Source organism: Scaptodrosophila lebanonensis, unplaced genomic scaffold, assembly GCF_003285725.1.
Source record: "Scaptodrosophila lebanonensis strain 11010-0011.00,11010-0021.00 unplaced genomic scaffold, SlebRS2 tig00000001-arrow-pilon, whole genome shotgun sequence".
Lineage (NCBI taxonomy): Eukaryota > Metazoa > Arthropoda > Insecta > Diptera > Drosophilidae > Scaptodrosophila > Scaptodrosophila lebanonensis.
Genome location: NW_022060529.1, coordinates 4927133 through 4948947, shown reverse-complemented (window position 1 = coordinate 4948947; position 21815 = coordinate 4927133). Strand labels below are relative to the sequence as shown.

At 39.3% G+C, this 21815-nt stretch overlaps 1 protein-coding gene across 1 annotated transcript in view; it reads left to right on the top strand.

The window, feature by feature from the left end:
* LOC115634641 (putative polypeptide N-acetylgalactosaminyltransferase 9) overlaps positions 1-21815 on the top strand; it is a 78857-nt gene that overhangs the window by 18798 nt on the left and 38244 nt on the right. The window contains exons 2-3 of the mRNA XM_030532497.1: positions 3117-3192; positions 17117-18290. Coding sequence (XP_030388357.1) covers positions 17858-18290 — 433 coding nt within the window. The 5' untranslated portion in view covers positions 3117-3192; positions 17117-17857. The remainder of the gene's footprint in view (positions 1-3116; positions 3193-17116; positions 18291-21815) is intronic.

Genomic DNA, 21815 nt, shown 5'->3' with positions numbered 1-21815 from the left:
AAAATTTAATTACCAAACAATAAAACGAACTCAGGCAGTGCATTAAAATGAAACAAACTTAATCAAGGGCCAGCTGCAACACAAAAGGGAAATGGAGGAACGCAGCTTGTTCGAGTCGGCTGGCAGAGAGGCAAGCTTAGCTTAGCTTAGCTTAGACTCAGATAAATGGGAATACAATGTGTATGCTCCGAGTGTTAAGGAGCTTATTGGCTATATGGATACATAATTGTTAAGGGAAACAATTTCTACATCTCATAGATAAAATACGAGTACGTGTTCAGCATATACAAGTACATACATACTTATCTGCTTTAATGAAAATAATGAAAAGTTTACCCCGGCTGCGTTTAAATTAAATTTAAAATTATGGTTTTCCTAATTAGCTTTCATAGTTTTCAATTAGATTTTGATGATCTTCAACTAAATATGAGAAAGTTCGCGTAGGGTATTGCCGTAGTCAAGAAGGCTCTTCTTTAGTTCTTTTATTGTGCCGTTTCGCAGCACGAGCTGAAAAAATTGCATCAATAAAAAATAAATAAAAATTCCAGCAATAATTTTTGCAACTTGCTGCAGTCGCAAGTTGTGCAGAAATGCGAATTATTTTTGTAAGTACGTGTAGGTTTCCCTTTTTCTTGTATACGAGTATTTCTTGGTCTGGAGCTTGCAGCAGGACAACGGCGTCGTATCGTCGTGGCCTGCATCTGGATACTGAAGGGGTAGAGACCTGCAGCATTGGACAGAAATTGCAAATCATGCAATTTGTGTGCACTTCGAATGCAATCAGGAAACTGTTTGATTTATGATAATTTCCAGTTTGCACTAATTTTTCAAATCAACGGCACACAAAAGCCTGACTCAACATAAAAATTAATCATGCAACAAGGCAAAGTCGTTACAATCAATAAGTGAAATCGATTTTAAGACCAGGCAGCTCTAGCTTCACCAACAGCAATAACAACAATAGCAGCAACAACTGAAGTGGCAGTGGCAGTAGCAGGCACGCAGACCACGTCACACGCACTGACACACATACACATTATACTGAATGCATAGACAAGATGCCATAACTCAGAGAATGGCTAAAAGACAAGGCACGCACACTGTCAGGCAAGGCAGGCAGGCAGGCCAGCAGTCCAAGTCCCGGTCCCGGTCCCAGTCCCAGTCCCGGTTGCAGTCACAGACTTGCTCAGCATCGCTTGCATGCCATGCCAAGGAAGCGCCGCACAAAAGCGCATAAAACTTGTAATTATGCAGCGGACTTCAGCATGGAGAGGAGAAAAGGGCCAAGGAGTGGGGCGGACTGCTGCCGGGGCAATGCTTTGAATACTCGCATCTCTTCCTTGCCTTTTCCCATTGTGATAAACGAGTGCGCGCTGCGTTGTCAGACTTGTTGGACAAGGAAGGAGGGACGAATGGTCGGATGCTTGTCTTTTTTGAAATGCCTCCGCTGGATTTTTGTCGGCAAACGGCAGCCGGCAGCAGGCAGTTGCAGTCGCAGTCGCCGCATGCGTCAATAGCTCAACAACATCTTCATTATGAATTATGCGCCTTGCTTCATGTTCTCGCATAGAAAAACTTCGCCGCACAACTAGCGGCTTTATCTCATTCCTAACAAGGTAACAGTTCTGGCCAACATATTGAAACTAATTATATAAAGCGACACGTGCATGCTATATACTATTGGTACAACTCGAAATTAGCATGAATTTGCTAATTAACTTTGCCAGTTGCTTGCAGTTGTTGTCAAGTGCAGTATGGAGATGGTATCCCCTTCAAATGCTCGTGGGGGAGCGTGAGGGAAGCATGAAAAACCACATATACAGCATAACGAAGAGCGTTTAAAATCTTGTAGCACAATACCGACTCTAACAGATAGTGCACGCCCAACTTGGCATCGCAAAAAAGCGGTGCAGGGTAAATGTTATAAGTAGATAATTTATAATTTGACTTTTAGAAATCTCTACTTCCAAACATATATAAATTAAGGTAGGCTTACGCAAAAACTTGTTTGGCTTTTCAAGCCTCCATTTGCGCATATCAACGAAAAATGATTCGCACTCTTTTGCCCTTCAGGTGCTGATCCGACAATACAATTCCCCAAATGTATATGTTCTTCATCTAGGATATCTAGCTATAGAATGGTTAGTATGGACAAATTTTTGAAGCTGGGGATGGGCGAGAAAAATCAAAAATCCATTGGGATGGCGTCAGGCGTTGCTAATAAATGCTTTTCCCCTTCGGGTTAGGTGTGTGAATGGAATTGAAGCTCCAAATCTCACATTCATTTAATGCATTGTGAATGCTTTAATGCTTTATTCTTGCATGGCAAATGAACAAAGAAAAATTAAGCTAACATTTTTCATAATTAATGAAACATTAATTCACTGGCTAATGGTTTTTGTAATTACGAGTTTGGTTGGACTTCTTGAGATCTAAGCTGAAATGTTCATGTGTTGTGATAAATACATAATTCATACTTCATTCTCTAAAAACAACCTCTCTGAATCTATTTAATTGTGAAATGCCTCTAACGAGTTGTTATTATTTGAAAAATATATTTTTCTTTGATTTGTGTAGGTGTTGCCTTTAATATTAATTAGATTTCCGGGAAAATTCAACAACATTTTGAGAGCACCTAATGAGTAGAAAGTAGTTTTTGCATTTAATAGTAAGGCCTTTATAATGAAATATGAAGTTTTTGAACATTATTTTAAATACATTTTGTTCATTTTAAAGGTTCTAAAATATATTTTTTAATAGAAGTAGAAAACTTTGAATCTTTAACCAAACTCACAAACAATTGAGAGTTAAATCAGAAATTGTTTACATGCCTGTTAATTAAACTCTTTAAAATCATTGCACAATCAACGGCGTATTGAACAGACGTCATTATTCCAAAATGAAACTCGGATGCAAATTTTATTAATCATGCATGCATATGTTACTGATACATTTGCAAAGCAGCAATTATGTTAATTGAAAAATATTTCTAGCGGATACTAAACACATTATAAAGAACACTATGCTTAATTTACAATGCATAATATATGAACTTGTAACAATAATTATCACAACTAAAAATAGTTTAATAATGTACATCCTCTTTTTTATTGCAGTTCAATTTCTTGGAAATTTAATTTTTAGACGGCAAGCAAAGAACTTTAACAGGCAGTTGATAAGCCCGAAATCGAGGTGAGCAATAAAAAAGACGTTGATTGCCTATTTGGCGTTGTAGGCCTTAAATATTCAATGTCAATTTGTACATGAAATTTATGATTTCAATTATAAAGTGGCACAGGGAAACATCACTTCCATTTTGGAGACTAGTCCTAAAACTAATAAGCACCAAATATGGCTAGCAACAATTTCACCCGATAAGTCGGCCATAAACCATGGCTGGTCCAGCAGCAGACATTGCCGTTGCAGCCTTAAGAGCTTCAATACAAGCACAAACGCAGGTCTAACAAAACCAGCTCGACGAAGACATCGCCAACATTGCGGACTATGCTGACGAAGGCGGTCGGTCAAGTTGCTCCGGTTGACTATCTTAAGAGATGCTGTTGCCTTGGCATTGTTACTGCGATCTTGTTATTGTGCCAAATGGCCATAAAAGGTTAATTGGGTCCTTAACAACTTGGCTGCAACAAATAATGCAAACATTTTTCCTATCCAAACCTTTGAACAATCGCTGTTGAGTGCACCGGCGCGCCGACAAGCGACATAGAAAAATCTTAATTAGTTAATTAAAACAACAAACAACTTGAACCAAACGTACTAACAACGGACCAGGACCAGGACCAGGCCCAGGCCCAGCCTCTGCCTTAGCCCCAGTACCAGTACCAGCACCAGAACAAGGGCAAGGGCAAGGGCTTGTATCGGACAGTTGGTCTACCGAAGGAACTGGCAAGTAGTTCAGTTGGACTACTGCATAATTCATGCGGTTTTAATGACTTCGGGTGCGACAAGCGCGCTCTCTGAATGCGAGCGACATGGCCGGTGTCGTTGTCGCCATCGCCATCGCCATTTGCTGACGGGCTAAATGATAGAGACACGTTGTCTAGTCCTGGTTCTATTTCTATGTGTAAGAGTGTATTTGACTTAAATCCCCTGAGGTGACATTAAACTATGAAAGGCATTTAGTTTAGCGATTTATAAAGGCGCTTTTTGACAGTTTTATGTCGCTGCCCCATTGGACATTGGCAGGGCTAAACAAGGGAGATAACGAGCTGAGAATGGGAATGGGAATGAGCTGCCTAGTTAACAGTTGGGTCTCTACAGGATTTGTATGCTTCATTAAATAATCAGGCAATGAGTTTATATAAATGAATGCAGGGGACTGTGTGTGCGAGTATTAAAACGAAAAGCGTTATCTTTTGGAATTTGTGTAATTGTGTGGAAGCGATTTATGTGTTTTTAAATAGTTTGTAATTGGCGCATTAAAATGCGCAAACAATTATTTGTAGGCACTTCAATTAAATATTGTGCAAATTCAAAGTCGGTAGCAAAAAAGACTTAAAGAATACAACCAATTATACGATAAAATATCATAAACACACCGTCTTCAAGGCCAAGTGAAATAAATGAGTTTGATTTATGTCTCTGTATTTCTGTATTTGTCGGCAGAAGGCAATCGATTTAGAGGTTTTCCCCTCAATTTTGACATCCTCCTTTTGTTATTGCATGCATAAAACAGCTGCATGCAACTATAATCTATATTCGGACTAGCTATGTAGATAATATTGATAGATAATATATAATACTAATGATACAATTTATTTATGGAAAACGCAGAAGTACCCTAATTGCTCTAATTTGTGAGGATAGTTTGAATATATAAATTTTTATGTCGACCTACTGGGAAAAATGTTGACAAATTGGGATCCTTTTTCCCATGCCTGTCTTCAAACAAAAGCGATTCAAATGTATGAGGTTAACAACTTAAGCCCGCCCATTGTGAGCCAAACACGTGCGCTTCGACATGTTCATGGGCATAAATGTTTTACACCATAAAGGGGGATAGGGGTCGATGTGAATAATCTGTTAAGCTACACTTACACACGTAAAGGCAGCCCAAATAAAAGTTTTGGGACATGCTCGTGCACAAAAAATGACCAAAAGCTATTAAGCTGAAATGAGGCCATTTTTGTCATTTGACAGGCAATTTTCTAGCGAAACATATCCGATTTTTCTTTTCAAACTTTTTGACTGCTTCCCTTTCTATAATTTGTTCTAGCAACGCACAGATTATTTGTAAGAGGAGCCAAACGAAGAGCGACAGAATATATATATATATATATACATATATAGTATCCAGGGATACTGAGAGCGGAAAAATATGTCTGGCCCTTAAAAATATGCTGGTCGACAAAAAACAACCACAAAATTTAACCCATAAAATGACCCAAATCTGACAATGATAGTTTTTTATGAAACTAAACCCATTTTTCTCTCATTTTCGTTCCCTCTGCCCACTATCGTAATGTGTCCCCACACAGACATATACATATGTATTTGTATATATAGTATATGGTATAAAAATATAACATTTTTCATGTTGCCAAACATACAAACAAAACCGACTACAACTACAGCACTAATATTTTCACATGCATTTTTCTCCTTTTTCTGGCATTTATTTCCACAGCCACACGTCCTACAGACGGATTTTCCGGTAGCGCTTCGCATGCGATTTTATCTTCATTGAATTATTGACTTTATTACTGGGTGCTGTGCTTATGGCCAGACAGGCTATCATTTGATTAAATCGTAATCTGTTTATGTCCGAGTTTCAATATGAGCGACCGTTTATTCCATATACCTACTTATATACTTAGCATATATACAAATATTTGGCTATCACTTTTGCGGCGTAAATGAATTTTTAAATCGTTTCGGCGGCAACTTTCCTAAGCACACACACAAGCAAAATTAGTGCTCTCAACTTTTTTGCTTCATTGTTTGCTACTTTTGCAAATAGTTTGCGGAATTAGTTTTTCATGCAATTTGAAAAGTTTGCAGGCAGCTGGCCAAGAGTCTGCCGCCGTTCAGCTGGCCAAGCGACTAACGCGCGAAAATCGAAATTCACTTTGCAAGTAAATAAAGCCGAAAACCGTAGAAAAGCATGGAAAAGCATGGATAAGCGTGAAAAAACAAAGGCAGTCTGCGTGGATGAATGCCTGAATGCGCTGAGTGAATGCGCTGCGCCCAAACAAACAAATAAATAAATATTGGGGTCGGCCGTGCAATAAACCAGATGTGGCCCAAAAGGCAGTTGGCCAAGTTGCTTCTACTGGACATGAACATGGTTAAATATATACTCGTACGAATGTTTGTCGCTGTCGTCGTCGTTAGCGCCGAATCAGCCTTTCTGCACTTGGCGGCACAACAATTGTGGAAAATTCATGCATATGCAAATGAACAATTGATTTTTCTGTGCGCATTCCCAAGTTGTGCTCTTTTGTGCTGGCTTTTGGCTTTCTTTTGCTTTTGTGGCCACTTCGACCGCTCATCTTATTGACGCTTCTTGCTCGAATTAGTTTGCGGTTCTGCTGACCTTGGCTTTATCGTCAAGTGCAAGGTCAATTGGTGGATGGCATATGCTGAAAGAAATAAGCAATGCAGCTATTTTTGATTTAGCCTTGGCTGCACTGAAATGCACGGCACTTTAGCCAAATGTTTAGAGTTTGAAATAGATTTGTGCCTTTTTCTAAACGTATTTATACAAATGAAAATAGGGCTGTATTTAAATAATATTTGTTTGATTTCTTGGAAACCATTTGACCGACAGAGGTGGAAATGCAATGGAAATTATATTTTTTAACAGCATTTCCAATCCTTAGCATGCGAATACAAATCAATAGCTTTCTAGTGGAACCGTTCCTGAGATTGCCAAGTAAAAGTAAAACTTTGTCTCTACAATAAATACAACATTCCATAGGTTAGTTGTTTGTCATAATTGTAAATGAGATCTTAGTCATAGGAAAACAAAAATTCGATAAATTTATAAATATTGTGTATCAAATTGTAATTAAAAGCGATAACATATGCTTGCTTATTAATGGCAAGCTTTGATGTTATTGACGATAGACTATCAGCAAATGTTTTGTTCAAATATTTATTCCTGAACCTAAACGACACATCCGACATTTTGAAAAAGTTTATTAACAGATTGTTTTCCTTGTACTTCAAAACTTTTTTTGTTTACATTGGTTTATAATGGATGTTCAAAAATAATTTTTTTTTGGGCAGTTCACAATGCGAATTTCAGACTTCGTGGAATTGTCATTTTTTAATAGAAGGTTCAAGGAAAAGTTAGAGTAATTAGATGTTTGGTATGTTGATCTTTAACATCGTAATATTATTAACCATTATTAAACATATGAACGACTAGTTTTGTTATAAATTGATGCAGGTATTTGTAGATAGGATTAGAAATGGTGAGCTATTTCTGAGAGTATAAATCTTTAGGCTCTGTGAAGGGTGCAGACCTGGAAATAACTGCGTTCGTAGCAATTCATTTTGTTCATTATTTACTTAGTTTAAAACTAAAAAGTCACCTCTTATACAAAACCTAAACTTACTTTAACTTTTTAATCACAGGTTTAAACAGGTGATGATTCTACAACTACATGTAAAAACTTTATATATATTTTTACATATACTTAGAAGTAAACAACCGTCCACTTTTAAATTAAAAAATGCTTTAATTTCACCAAACAGCAGCAGAGATGGATTGGACTTTCAACAAAGTTTGCATATTTCTAAACAATTTGTGTTTCAAATGCGAATTCTTGGAAAAGTTACTTGGCAATAACGCCACTTAGCAAATTACTTTGTCAGCTGGTCGCAACAACAACGACAACAACAATGAAACTGGAAAAGTAACTTTCCGGGTACGCCAGCTCGTCGCTATTCAACTGAAATCAATCGATCATATTGAAATCTTTTATTTTCCACTGTCTAATAATCCGTTTATCCTGTAATTAAATGTGGAAGTTGGAGAGAGCGCAGAGAGTGGCATGTTATCGAAAAGAAAATGCAGCAAATAGAAAAGCAATAATGAAAATTGTGAAAAAATGTGCACCAGGGCACCAGGCAGAAAAACACTTAATTACATTTGTGTGGCATATAGTCACGGCGCTATGTTCAATCACACACACACACACACACTCACACACTCATAGAGGAACAGCGGACTGAAAGGATGCTGCTGCTGCTGGTGTGCTGTCAAGCCATCGATAAACATTTTTGCATTGTCAAATTAAAAGCAATAAAAAATGCGTGGCATGTTTCAATTGCAACGTTGCGACGCGCCGGACAGTCGTAGGAAGCCTCGTGGCCAATGGCGAACCGGCTTTGGCTAGCTGGCACAAATTAACAGTTAAACGTAAACGGTAAATAATTGTCAAACACGCGCTGCTCCAAAAACGTTCGTGATGCAGCTCAGACGTGAATGTGGATGGGGATGTGGATGGGGATGTGGATGCGACTGCTGGCGTTCCGTTGCCATCGCCTGATGATAGCGAATGAGGTTTGACTGGTTTCGTGACATGCAGCAAATGCCAAAAGGAGTTTGGCTAAGTTGAGCTGGGGAGACCTGTATCAGCAGTAGTAACAACAACAACAACAACAACAACAACAACAACAGCGGCTTGCAATTCGAATTCTGCTCTTTGCAACATCATTTTCTTCTCTTTTCTTTTCTTTTTCTTTGCGTTTTGCTTGGCGGATGTGCAAATATTTTGATTAAATTTTCACTACAGCAACTTTCTTTCCACGAAATGTGGCAATGCTTGCGCTCCTGTGTTCTCTGTGCGTGTGGCAGTTGCAGCTGCCGGTTTCGCAACGGGTACCCACTTACGGCAGCGGCAACAGCAGGCACATCCACAATTTTCCAACGATTCTCGAAACACGTTTGGCGCACAGCGTCCGTTTGGAACGCTTGCTCTTGGCCATGGCCTTTGCCTTCACACCAAGCCACAAAACATGACTGAAAACTTTCAACAAACGTGCCTTAGAGCTTGCCTACGTCTTGCGGTTTTTGGTAACTCATCGCAGACACAGGTCTCAGGTTGCTGGCTCCAGGTTCCAGGTCCCAGATCCCAGATCCAAGCAACTAACCACCGCAGAAGCACAATTGCCTTAATCTCAATTGGAAAATGTTTGGCCTCGGCTGCAAAATAACTCAATTTGTGCAAAGAAACTAATTCTGTGGTCTGCCAAACTTTTGCCCCAAAATGCAAATGAACATTAAACGAAGCTGAAGCCGCAACTGCACTTGACGTCTCTATGTATGTGTGCCTCTGGGTCTATGTGTGTGTGTGTGTGGGTGTATATACATATATATATAGATACATATATATGTGTGACTGCCAGGCTTATGCGTTTTAATAACTGAAGATTAAGTCTGCATAAATAATAATGATTATGAAGTGCGCGTGGAAACCGCCGAGCTGCCAAAACGCTGCCACCGTGAAAATGCGCATCAGCGCGTACAAGCGCATCCTCCATCACCACGACCCCTCGATGGCAACAGCAAGGAAAACTTTACGCATAGGAAAATGACAAATGATCGCAGAGCTCAAGGGAGCTCAGCTCTCCAAAGTATTAAGAACAAAACCAAATACAGAAAAAATAAAATAAGAATAATAAAGCCACAATGAACTTTTCTTTTCGCTGCTTTTCACTGACTTCACTGTGCTTGTGCTTCGGAAAATTCTTGGACTCTGTTGCGCGCAATTTGCGTTTTTTTTTGCTGTTCCTTTTGTTTGCGCTTGGCCAGCTTTGTGTAATTTTTCATTTGCCTTAAATGGCAAGTGTTTTCGCTCTTTTTCTCCATTTTACCAAGTTTTTATTCTTCTTGTACTCACTTTGTGGGTACAAAGTTGTGCCTGGTTTAATTTGCAGTTAAGTGCGTATAATTATGGCAGCAATTATATGGGACTTTGATTAATGAAGAGAAAAGGGTGAGAGCATTCTGCTTTATTGATATTACGCATACGACATGTTACCTAAGGACTGCAAACATATGGTGTTTAAGAAAAAACAGACTTCTAGCTAAAACGAAACCACGGCAATGACCAGTATCCCTGCACCCCTGCACCACTGTGTACAAGCATTTAATCGCATTTGCGACACTCATAAAACAAATTTGTCCAACTACTTAGAAAATAAATCTGTTTTTAAAGCATTCGCATTTTCAAAACAAAAGTTAAATTTTTAAAGAAAGCAAATGTCTTAAAGCGCTTATAGTTCCTTTGAAGTAAATAAAACAAGGCCGAGATACTTTTGACAAAAAAGATTTCAATTTTACAATGGATTCGGAATTGAGTTTCCTATATATATCAGTGCCCACATTTCCGGCTTCAAAGTAGAAACCCAACGTGTTTATGCAATTAACTCTTATCTTATCAAAAGAGCGCAACGCAAACTGAAATAAAAGCAAGGCAATCAAAAAGAACAGAAAGGCACAGAATTGCTTCGCCGCTTATCAGTCAATTAGTATGGTAGATAAAGCTACACAAGTTACTAATACCAACAATACCTAGCGAGGGAGCCTAAGACTGGTAGTCGACGTTCAGGCACAGCGCAGCAAAGTTTCCAATTCTCTGTTGTGTGTACCTCAAGACAAGAATGTCGGTCTATGGCTTTGCACAACCGATAAAACGCAGCTAAGCGAGCTCGCTAATACTTAGTATGACACGTAGCCTCTCCGATTTGCCGTGTGCACTTTTGCAGCACTGTAGATTATTAAGCCAGTGTTTTAGTTTTATTTTAGATGCCCGTGCAACGCTCCCGTGTCAACGCTCCTGTAAGTGGTATTTCTCATAATACTTCTTGGTTTTACGTTCAATGTACTAACAGCAGCGGGAATGCGTGCAGAAATATGCTTGATCATGGAATAATGACTACACGTTGTGTGACAGTCTCAACGCTCATCCATAAAAATCAAAAACAAATTAACATTGACATTGAACCGATATTTTACCCTGATTGTGATCCTGAAGTTCTGGCAATGTTCATGAGCATAACGTTGATCACAATTGTGGGGTACAACTGCGATAATCACATTATCAGCACTACCATGATCTTTAATGGGTATCTCGAACAGAAATCCCTGTAAAATTGACAATGTCACAAAAATTCACGTCGTTACAAGTCCACACACAACCAACTCACAAAACCACCTCATCCGCAATCATGAACCTTCTCGAACAATTTTTACGCCTTCACAAAAGGATTATCAACACTACAAGTATAATGTTGATATACCCTTAATAGTGAGAAAGTATAAATATATTTTATGGTATATAAAGAAAAGCGGCACATGGACGTGTTCGATCGGAAACGGCAAAGATATCCGAAAATTTCATAAACGTGATAAAAAATTTGTGATCTAGATTGTGACGCGCATAGCTCTTTTCCCAATGCTTACGCATGTTAAGCACAAAAAAAGTTAAATAATGTTGATTATATAAAGTAACACCAACACTAGGTTATTTACTTTACTTTACTTTAATTCGTTTGACATTTACTCACACACAAAAGTGCTCAACGATCTAAATATAAGTGTATGCACAGCTGTTTATTTAAAAGTCTGGATTTTCTTCACAAACCAAATTCAATGCGACTAAAAATAGGCTACGTCTGACGCATTTAGCAATTGTAGTGTTAGTTACTTTGAATGATATTTAAATTATTATAATACCCTACAAGAAAAGTGCATTATAATATCGGTTTGAAAGTAGCACCAAAAAGAATACACAATATACGAATATTCCTGATCAACATCAGGTGATAGTCAATTAATTTTAGTCTAATTCTTTGAATTCTATGTATATGAACGTGAGATCTTGAAAAAATTTAAGTAAAAGTAACAAACCTATCATATATTATATTTTATATATTTGTATTATTTTCTTTCATTGTGCTCTCTTTTTGCATTCTAATTTCATGCAAGTCGGTCCTGCATGAATATAATAATCATAAACCCAATAACTTCTCATCTTCAACATTATATGTACTTTACGAAATATTAAAAAATAGTTAAATTTAAAGTGATGCAGAGAGCTGGAGCCAGGACAAACTTACAGGATAGCTAAAGGTCTGAAATTCAAATAGAATATGATTGTTCATTAATATCGATATCGCATCGACGTTCCGTGTAATTATTATTATCTATTCTATATCGATGTCACGAAAAGGTTGTGTTTAAATACCTCATTTAATTGAGAAATTAACATTGATGGTTATTCCATTCTTAAATGTAATTTTCTTATATAAAAGAACTCTTTGGCATCTTTAACAAATGTTAAATTTATGCATAGTTTCATTTATTGAATGTTAAAAAAATATAGCTCCGACGAATATACTAGAATATACTTGATATACGTGCATATAGTAGTATGTCTAATCTAGACATGTCCGTTTTATAAATACCCCCCACAATCCTTTATCTATTTATATTTAATATATGTTATTCATATATGTAAATATTCTTTAACACATCTGCTGAAGTTTAATTTCGATTCAGAGTATTTAACTGTCTTCGTGGACTGTCACCTTCTGGATTCTTTATTCTTATAGTAGACTGTTAGAAACACCTGTGACTTTGTTAATACTGTTCGTACTCTGCGTTACGGAGTAATATAAATAATAATGACACTACCTATAATAACATTTACTTTTTACTATTACGTAAAATAACAAACAATGGTTGTTAAATAGTCCAATTGGTTATAATTGTAGCTTAAAAGCTAAGATAGGCTCTACAGAGAAAATATCAAAACAAGGACAGTCCGAAAGAATGTGAAGGCCGGGATCACCTTATTCTAGAACAAGTCATATTAGAGAGTTAAGTTTAGTTGTATAATTGTGTTTAATTAAATACTAGCGTTTCCGGCTTGCGTTGCTGCCCCACTGAATTATAGTGCTTTTTAATCTTTCCGACGTCACATCTTTCCCAAAACGTCCTTGGCTTTTTATGGCTGCAATTAGGTCCTTGATTGAGTACCCACTGTCGTCCACCTTCGTCGTCTGTACAAATGATGTCCTTCGACCCCTGTTGGTGTTTCTTCGATCAGATGTCCTTTCGCGAATTTGCCGAAGCCTCGACTTTCGTTCTTGTTTCGTTTTGATGGCTCGGGCATTTGTCAAAGCCACAACTCCCATTCTTGCTCCATTTCTAGACTCTTTTATTGAAATAAATGCACCTTTATATTTGATCCCATTCATTAAGGGGTACAATTTTTTTTTGTGTAGATCAACCTGGCTCAGTGATCGATTCAGACGAAATGAAATGAAATAGTTTTCTATATAGTGTAGTAACCATAACAACGAAGTGTGAAAACAAGGGAATACTTAACGCAAATCATTCGACTGTACATTATGCAATGTTACTACGAAAGTAGGAAATCAATTCAAGATATGGAAAAAAATGGTAGCATAACACGAAGGCTTTTTATGGCTTTAATAAACATTTTTTTGGAATATTATCGAGGCAGCATTTTACCTATTTGTAAACTATTCAAAGACCTAATTTGTTTAATGGTTGTTTTTATTAAAAGAACCAGCTGCCATTGCCAATAAATACTCAGAAATAAATATTACCTAGACTGCAAAAGATTACAACTAATTCAAAATGTCACAAGTCACTAAATTAGCACCTGAATTTAGTTTTTGATTTTGAATTTCTGTTCCAATAATAAGTAAATAGCATCTGTACACAAAAATTTGTCATAATTGCTTCTAATAATATGAAAATATGTAAAAATAGATTGTATTTTGACATGAATTTATTTCATTTACTACGATAACATTATTTTTTTTCATTTTCGCAAAATTCAATCAATCTTATTTATATAACGGCAGTATCAAATATACTTACCAGAAGCAAGCTAAAACTATGGAGTCTCAATACAAAATTGCTGCATGCTGTCGTTCCGAGTTATCAAAATTCCGTGGAAGTTCGTTAATGTCCATTTTAATCTATCTCCGGACACATGGCCGTGACTAATTTAAGTTTGGGAATTTGTCGAGTGCATTTTGCGATAATGGACTAATGAAGAATGGTACAATAATTAATATAAATAAATAGATAACGGTGTTATTAAAGTGATTTTTCTAGCTTTTAAAATAATAAAATCAATCATGAATTTCCCAAATGTATTTTACAACTGAATGACGCACAATTTGTTTGGCAAAGACTATAAATAACTTCCTAAGTTGTGGGCAATAACCCAAAATGGTATGTTAAACAAATAGCTTCCATCAATGGTGATTGTCAAAAATTGTGTGTAATTTTATATCATTACTCATACGCCGCGTGTGAAAACTGCAACACAAACCAAACAAAGCCCACCATGTATTATAATTAATATACAATTAAAATGACATTTTTGTTGGGCGCATCAACTATATTTTTGCACATGTACATATGTACATGCATGCATATATTCATATGGATATCAGCGACATGTGGCGGTGTCAGGGCTCATTTAGCAGCTGAGCAAAAAGTGTTTAAATATGCGTGGTATACCTAGCTTTTGTTTCATGTCAACTTGTCTCATGTCAGCATGTATAGTACAGTAATGAAAAACTAATTGTACGATTTTAATGACACACTCAAACATATACCATTTGTGGATGTGTAGCACAACGAAATCAAATTGACGAACACCCAATTTCAAAAGCAATTTGTGACACGTGCTCTTGACTTGCGACCGAATTATTTTAAAGTTTTCAACAGTTTTCGACCTGTCACTTTGTGGGCAATTTTATTTGCGCTTATCTCGGAGCTACGACACTGTCTGTACCTGTACTTTTCACAAAACCAAAGCCAACAGCCTAATGAAATTTTTAACTTATTCGAGAGTTCTTCTCCTGGCTCTAATTAAGAGTGACAACAGGGAGCTTGTTTTTTTTTTTTTTTTTTTTGTGTGTGTGTTTGTGTGCGTCTGTCAGATTATCTGTCTGCAGCATAACAGACAGGTGGTGGACTTGATAATAGTAAATATACTTGTATATAAGTATATGTGTATAGAAAAACTTGAAATGTCCGTCTGGCATTTTGTCACAGAGTACAACTTGTACAATTGAGTGAGGACAAAATAGCAACTGAAAACTGCCCACGCATGGACTCAATTTTGCAATTTACAAGCGGAAGTTGCTGGCATGGCAAATTTTCAGAATAGAGTGGGGGGCGGGTGCTGCTCCCCTCAAGCTCAACAGGCCATAACAAAGGCACACATACATAATACCTGCTCTTACTGACTACGAAGCAATTAACTGGTATTTATTGCTGGCCAGCAAAGTTGAAAAGGCAAAAAATAGCAACAACAAGCGCTACCCTTGGCCTAACTTGACTTGGCCTAATTGATAAGCTGACTTGAGGCCATTGGCCGCCATTGGCCTCGCCTGGCCTCAGCTTTAGCTTTAGCCTCAGTAGCAGCTCCAGCCTCCTCACTTGCCAGTTGCAACGCCTTACCCTGTGTGCATGTGCAGTCAATTATTTTTATGCTGCAATGGAAGAAGCCGGCAACCTGTTGGCCAAGCGCCGACCTAAGTCTAAGCTACTCGTACATGGCCGACATGACTGACTGATTGCATTGCGCGCTTCATCATTTACTCGTTCATTCATTCAGACAATTTTTCATGTTTATTAGTTTTTCGTTTTTGTATTAAGCTGTCTGTCTGCCTATCTTGCAGTCTGTCTGTCCATTTGCGTCTATCTGCGATGCGCCAACTTAGCACGCAACTCTTCTGGGTGCGAATGCCTCCGATTGCATGCCAAGGCGCAGCTAATAGCTAACAGCTAACAGCTACTTTGCCTGGCCATGGCAGCTACTTGACTCGCCTGACTTGTCTCGGAGCAGACATGGCAATCGCCATGGCCAACAACAACTACTTGTAGTTAAAAGCCGTGTCATTTACCCGCGCAAGTGCGAGAAATTGCTGTTGAAGTTTCTGATGCTGCCTCTGCTGCTGCTGCTGCTGCAACTTTGCTGCCACAGATGATGCCAGAGGAAATTGTCTAAGTTCTGTGGTTTTTACTGCAATTATATAATATTGACATTAGTTGCATGTACCATGTCATCCCATGAGCTCAAATGACTTTTGGGTGCGGTTGGGTTACTCCAAGCTGGCCTCGGCTGACATGACTAAGCTACTTGTGCAGATGATTGGCTGTTTCTGCATCTTTGCCGTGCTCATTGTAATACAAGTAGCCTGCTGCGTTGCACTATACAACAGGTACTAAGACATTCAGAGAGAGACTTCATTTTAAGCCAAGTAATTTCACTAACTCTGCAGACAATATTTTAATAATGATTTAAATAAGAGCGAAAGAAATAGTGTATTCGGAACTAAACAAGATTCACTTATGTCGACCTATCGACTTAGAGCTATTAATATCACAAGTTTTTAGATTCATATTCGTTGTACGACCATTTTTGTACATAAATTTAATAAATGTTCTTCAGATTGTTCGAATTTCTGCTCTTTTTTCTAATGTTTTTTTCTAGCTGTATTTTAAAAAGAATTACATGAATCGTGACTAAAATTAATGGGAAGTGGCAAATTTCCTTTTCTGCGTCAAAATCCTAGTCAGCACGAGGTATCAGCCATAACCCTTTTTACTTAACTTCCTTTAACTTCCTGTAATTTTATTGCACTGCGTTATTTTCTTCATTGCCCCTAAAACAAGTTCTATACTTATAGCAACCCGTAAGTTGTGCACACCCTTTGTTGCGGAGTGTAATGTCGGCATGTGTAGGTGGCAACTTTTGCTCTCATACGAGCTCGTTCCGTAAATCTAGAATCAAAAATCAATATTGTCTTTAACATGTCACATAGGAATGTGGTTTGGCTTTTAAATTAATGGCTTGCAAATTATCAAGGCTGTGTAGAAATTAATTGCATTTGTTGTCAATTTTAATGGTATCGTCATGCAGTTTTGATTATGTTATAAATAAGCTAGAGTGATTGATGGCTATTAATTTCTGCCTATTTTGCTCATTCATGCAAATATCTGTGCAAATATCTAAACTATCAGTTGATGAACAAAATTTAAGCAATGCTCTTTCTCACTCAGTACACATGTTTTATTTATTTTTTGCAGGCTGGGTTGAAGAGAGAACAAGGAGACTGTAAAATTGACTAAACAATTGCTGTGGAGGCGACTGTTAAGTGCGCAATAAAACCAAAAAGGACACAAATTTCCGGTCAACATATCCACAAGCCCGCCGGCGTCCAACTACAGGCCAAGTTACACAACAGCTAAAACAGCAAATACTACAACAACGACGGGCACAAACTGCAAATCTAAACACATGAGCGGCAAATAGAATAAAATACGTAACGAGAAATGCGCACAAATTGAATCAGAAGGCAAGTGGAAAGGAAAGGCAAGCGTGCGGAAAGAGCAGCCAAGGGCAACACGAAGAAGGAATACAACACAACAACATATCTGCAACTAAATTAAACGGAAAATAAGAAGTACATATCCTGTCGAATAAATCATACGCGAGGGCTCGGCAATAGAGAACGCAAAGCGAAAGTGCTAGGCGTGACAAGGCGAACCGCAAGCGATTCCGCCTTGATTAATGTTACGTATACGCAACGGATGCTTGCTGCCAGTGCCCATAAGCAGCAGCAGAAACAGGAGCAGTGAAAGAAACAGCAGTCAAAGCCACAGCCAGGCCGACCGCGTCTAACGCACTGCCAGCACCTGAGATCCAGAGACTGAGGCTGCGTTTGTAGGCACAAAATCCACGTGTAATTATATAGCAATTGGCACACCTGGCCGACTCACATTACACACAAAAACACTGAGGAAATTAAGTAGGGACTAGATCACAAAATGGCTTTCATTTGGCGGCGTCGTTCCGCCTCGATTGTGAAAATTTTGGCCGTGCTGCTGGCCATTTGGTTCTGCATTGCCTTCCTGCTCTACACGGATGACACAAGGCGGCGCGCTCAGGTGGGCAGCGGTGCCAGTGGTGGAGGCGGTGATGCCATGGCGCTTAAAAGCGGCGGCGACAGCGAAGATTTGGGACAAGACCAGGACATTTTCGGAGCTGAAAATGAGTTTGGCGACAGTGGCAATGCCATAGATGGCAACCGGCGGCGAGAAGGCGCAGCTCTACCACCCACAGTGCGTAGCAGAAAGTCGCAGGTGGGAGCTGGCTATGCCCACAAAGCAGATAAGACCGTGCGACACATAGTGACGTCACGTCCGGTCGTCAAGATTCCCAAGCCAGATCAAGACGTTGTGGACAAGCCAAAGGATGATGGTAAGTTAGCAGACGAATAATTACGATTTGAATTAACGATTAAAATTTAATGGTAGCTCGTGCTCTTAATTGTAATTTATTTCAAAACGAGCTTGAGAAAGCTGTTTGTTCTTATGTTGCATGTGCCCATAGTTCCATAGAACTTAAGTGTGTTTCGCCAATTTTGGTCGATTTGTAGCAATGTGTGAACATGTTATTGAGTCCAAGTTTTTTTTGTGTAAATACCCGACACAATTCAATTCATTTTTCTCTCAGGTTAACGGTTCGCAGTGAAATCTAAGCCAGTTCACATCCTCATGAAAATTGTGCTCTCCATCCTATTCATGGAGTAGCTACTTTCCAGAGCTTGTAACCACAGCAACAACTACACCGACGAATGCAATCCGCGGTAAACTTTTCTCCTCGCAAACTGTTATCGGCACGGACAATCGATGGACCCTGTTTCCATTCCTTATCCCACTTCATTTCTACGCACTCAACGCTCCCATGCTGCATGCACGATAGTTCCCATCAATTGCTATGCACATGTACATAGCTACGAATGCGACTTCAAGATGCATTTTGGGTCACAAGCTTTGAACGGATAATAACACATATTGCTTTCCTGTTGTGCGGCAGCAGCATCAGCATCAGCAACAACATCAACAACAACAATATAGACATCGACGCAAACTTGCTGCTCTCACACTTCCTGCCGCCTGCCCGCCGCAATGTGTGCCTGCCCTGGCTTTGCGCCTTTTAAGAAAATTTCTAACAAGTTTAACAACAATGTCGAATGTTGCCAACAGCAACAAATGCAACAGCACCGCAACACTTCCAGCAACAAAAAGAACAACAACAACCGACAACAACACTGACGAACGATAGCAGCACCAAGAGCACTTAACAACTTGCAATTGTTGCCAAACAACATTTTCAATGTCAAAAGCAGACTAGACTTGCAATCAGTTCGAACAGAGACTCAAGTAGTGCGGAGAACTGAACAGAGCCCCTTTTTCCTCGGCAATAGAAAAACAAAACTTAACTCATGCCGCTGTCATGCGAAGCATTCGCATTAAGCATATTAAAAAATCTCTTAGTTTATTTTACACGGCGCATTGCAGCAGACTAATCAACGAATGACCAATATTTCGGTGGCAAGGGCAGGTTCAGAGGCAGAGGCAGAGGCAGGGGCGGAACACTTGCGTTCCCACATTGCCGATCGTTTTCTTTCATAAAATTTCAATGGATATCTTGACTGACTGAGTGGCCAACTGGCTGACACCGTTGACTGAAAGGCTGAAGACTGGTCTGTCCATGTCTTGGGTCTCATGTCTCTATAAAATAACGCGCTGCCAAAGCCAAATCAATGAAGCTGCAAGTACGCAGCGGAGGCAGTAACAGCAACATCAACTGCAACAACATCAATGTGCAGCGAAGCGTGCAGCTAGGGGAGGAAGATTGGGGGGTGCGGGTGGCATTGGGTGTAAGGCCGGCTATTCAGCAAGTGCGGGTCGTCAGCGGTAACACGCTCTGCCGACTGTTCTCTCTCTTGTTCGGCCTGCCAGCTTGTCGCAGCCGTACTTCCTGTCCGATGCGAAGATGCCCAGCCCTATCTTCAGTCCTCCCTACCTCCCTCCCTCTCTCTTTCTTTTAGTCACCGTTGCTCTCTATTGCCAGCAAAGACGCTTTCATGGGGGACAACAAGCATTTAAGATGGCATCAGAGGCCTAGCCAGCTTTGAGGCCCACATAGGGGCCTTCGCCATCGCCATCGCCATCGCCTTCACTGCTGTCGTCTGTTGCAGTGCCTCGTTCTGGGGCGTCTGCCACAGACAATGCACGTATTTGCAATTTCGCATATCATGTTTGCATCTCTCGCGCGCGCTTTGTCTTTCTGATGTTGTTGTTGTTGTTGTGGCTGTTGCTGTTGCTGCTGCTGCTGTTGTTTGGCTGCTTGTTGTGGGCTCGTTTACTTGGCATAAAGGTGGCAAAGCTACAAGCTACAACTTGTTGTTGTTGTTGCTGTTGTTGCTGTTTTGGTTGCCTATATTCGAACTGACTGTTTGCTGATCCTGTCGCTTGCCCATGGCGTCAAAATTGTGTGCGCAACTACAACGTTTACCAACACTCTTTACGCACATGACATGGTCGGGATGTGGCACTGGCATCATGAATCCAAAGTACACGTAGAGAGCATGAAGTATTGGCTATGGAGCATGGAACGTGGAACGTGGTCTTCTGGATATTGGTCACTGTCTGGGCGCATTGTTCATAGCTGGTAATTAGTGTTGTTGTACTTATTGCCTTGGCCTTGGGGCTCCTACCACCAAAAGACGTGGCCAACACGAATGCGTTTATCGCGCGCGCGCATCAGCATCTGACAGCCTAAAGGAAGGCGGCCAGCCGACCAGCCGACCAGCCGACCAGTCGGCCAGAGTGAGGCAGTCAGTCAGTCATCGTGCCTCTTGCTTATGTCTTTAATACGCTCGCTATCTTGATCTCTATTTGGCCTTTCATGTGTTCGCCCCATTGTTGCCTCTGACGCTGACGCGGTCGCGCTGCTTCTGCCGTTCTACCACCGATTCTGCCGTTGAGGTGCCTTCTCATATTTTTACAATTTAGCGGTGATAATGATTTTGTACATACAACGCGTCGTATAAATGAAAACGCCCTCGGGCAAAGGCTGCAACACACGCTCTCACCAAACCATTCCTATACACACAAACCTATTTATACCCGTACAGACCCCTTCTGAGTTGGCAGATTGATTTACGCTAGGTGGGCAACCATGTGGAGACTAGCTACAAGCCGGTAGAAATTGCAACAAAGTGTTCGCCAGGCTTATATCACTGGCATCTTCTTCTTGCATCTGCTTGAAAGGATAAATTCTGGTGTATTTATAGAAATTGATATTTATCGAAATCTATTATTCTTTCATTTTCCATTTATAAGCATAGGATAAGGGACGAGTATATATATAAACTATGTTACTAACCTTTTAACAAAACTCGTTTTCCCAAATTGAATTCAAGTATAATAAGATTAATGATGTGATGATGTTATATACTTGTAATTTTTTTATATATACTCATCCAAGATAGACATACTCGTGTACAAATAATATATCTAACACATCCTTATTCGTGTATTTGTTTATACAAACTTTTATTTAAACATCAACAACATCTAAAAGTACAAATAAAGAAAGATAATCAGAATTCCTAAATTGCAAGCAATCCATTTTTCCGATTAACCAACTATACTTCTTCGTGCTGCACTTGTGTTTACTCGCATGTTCAAAATAATGAAATTGTTCTCTTATTAAAATGCAAATGGGTAAAAGAAAATTTACATTTTGTGAGATGTCTTATGTATGCGCGTACATACGAGTATGTGCAAGCTGCCCCACTTGCCATTGGCTTATATTTTAATCAATGTAAATCCAAATGCAAATATTAATACCACAGATTTGTACTGCAAATCCCATTGTTGCACACACTTACGCGCACACATGTGGCCATTGCTTTTATCCGTGTCCATGCGA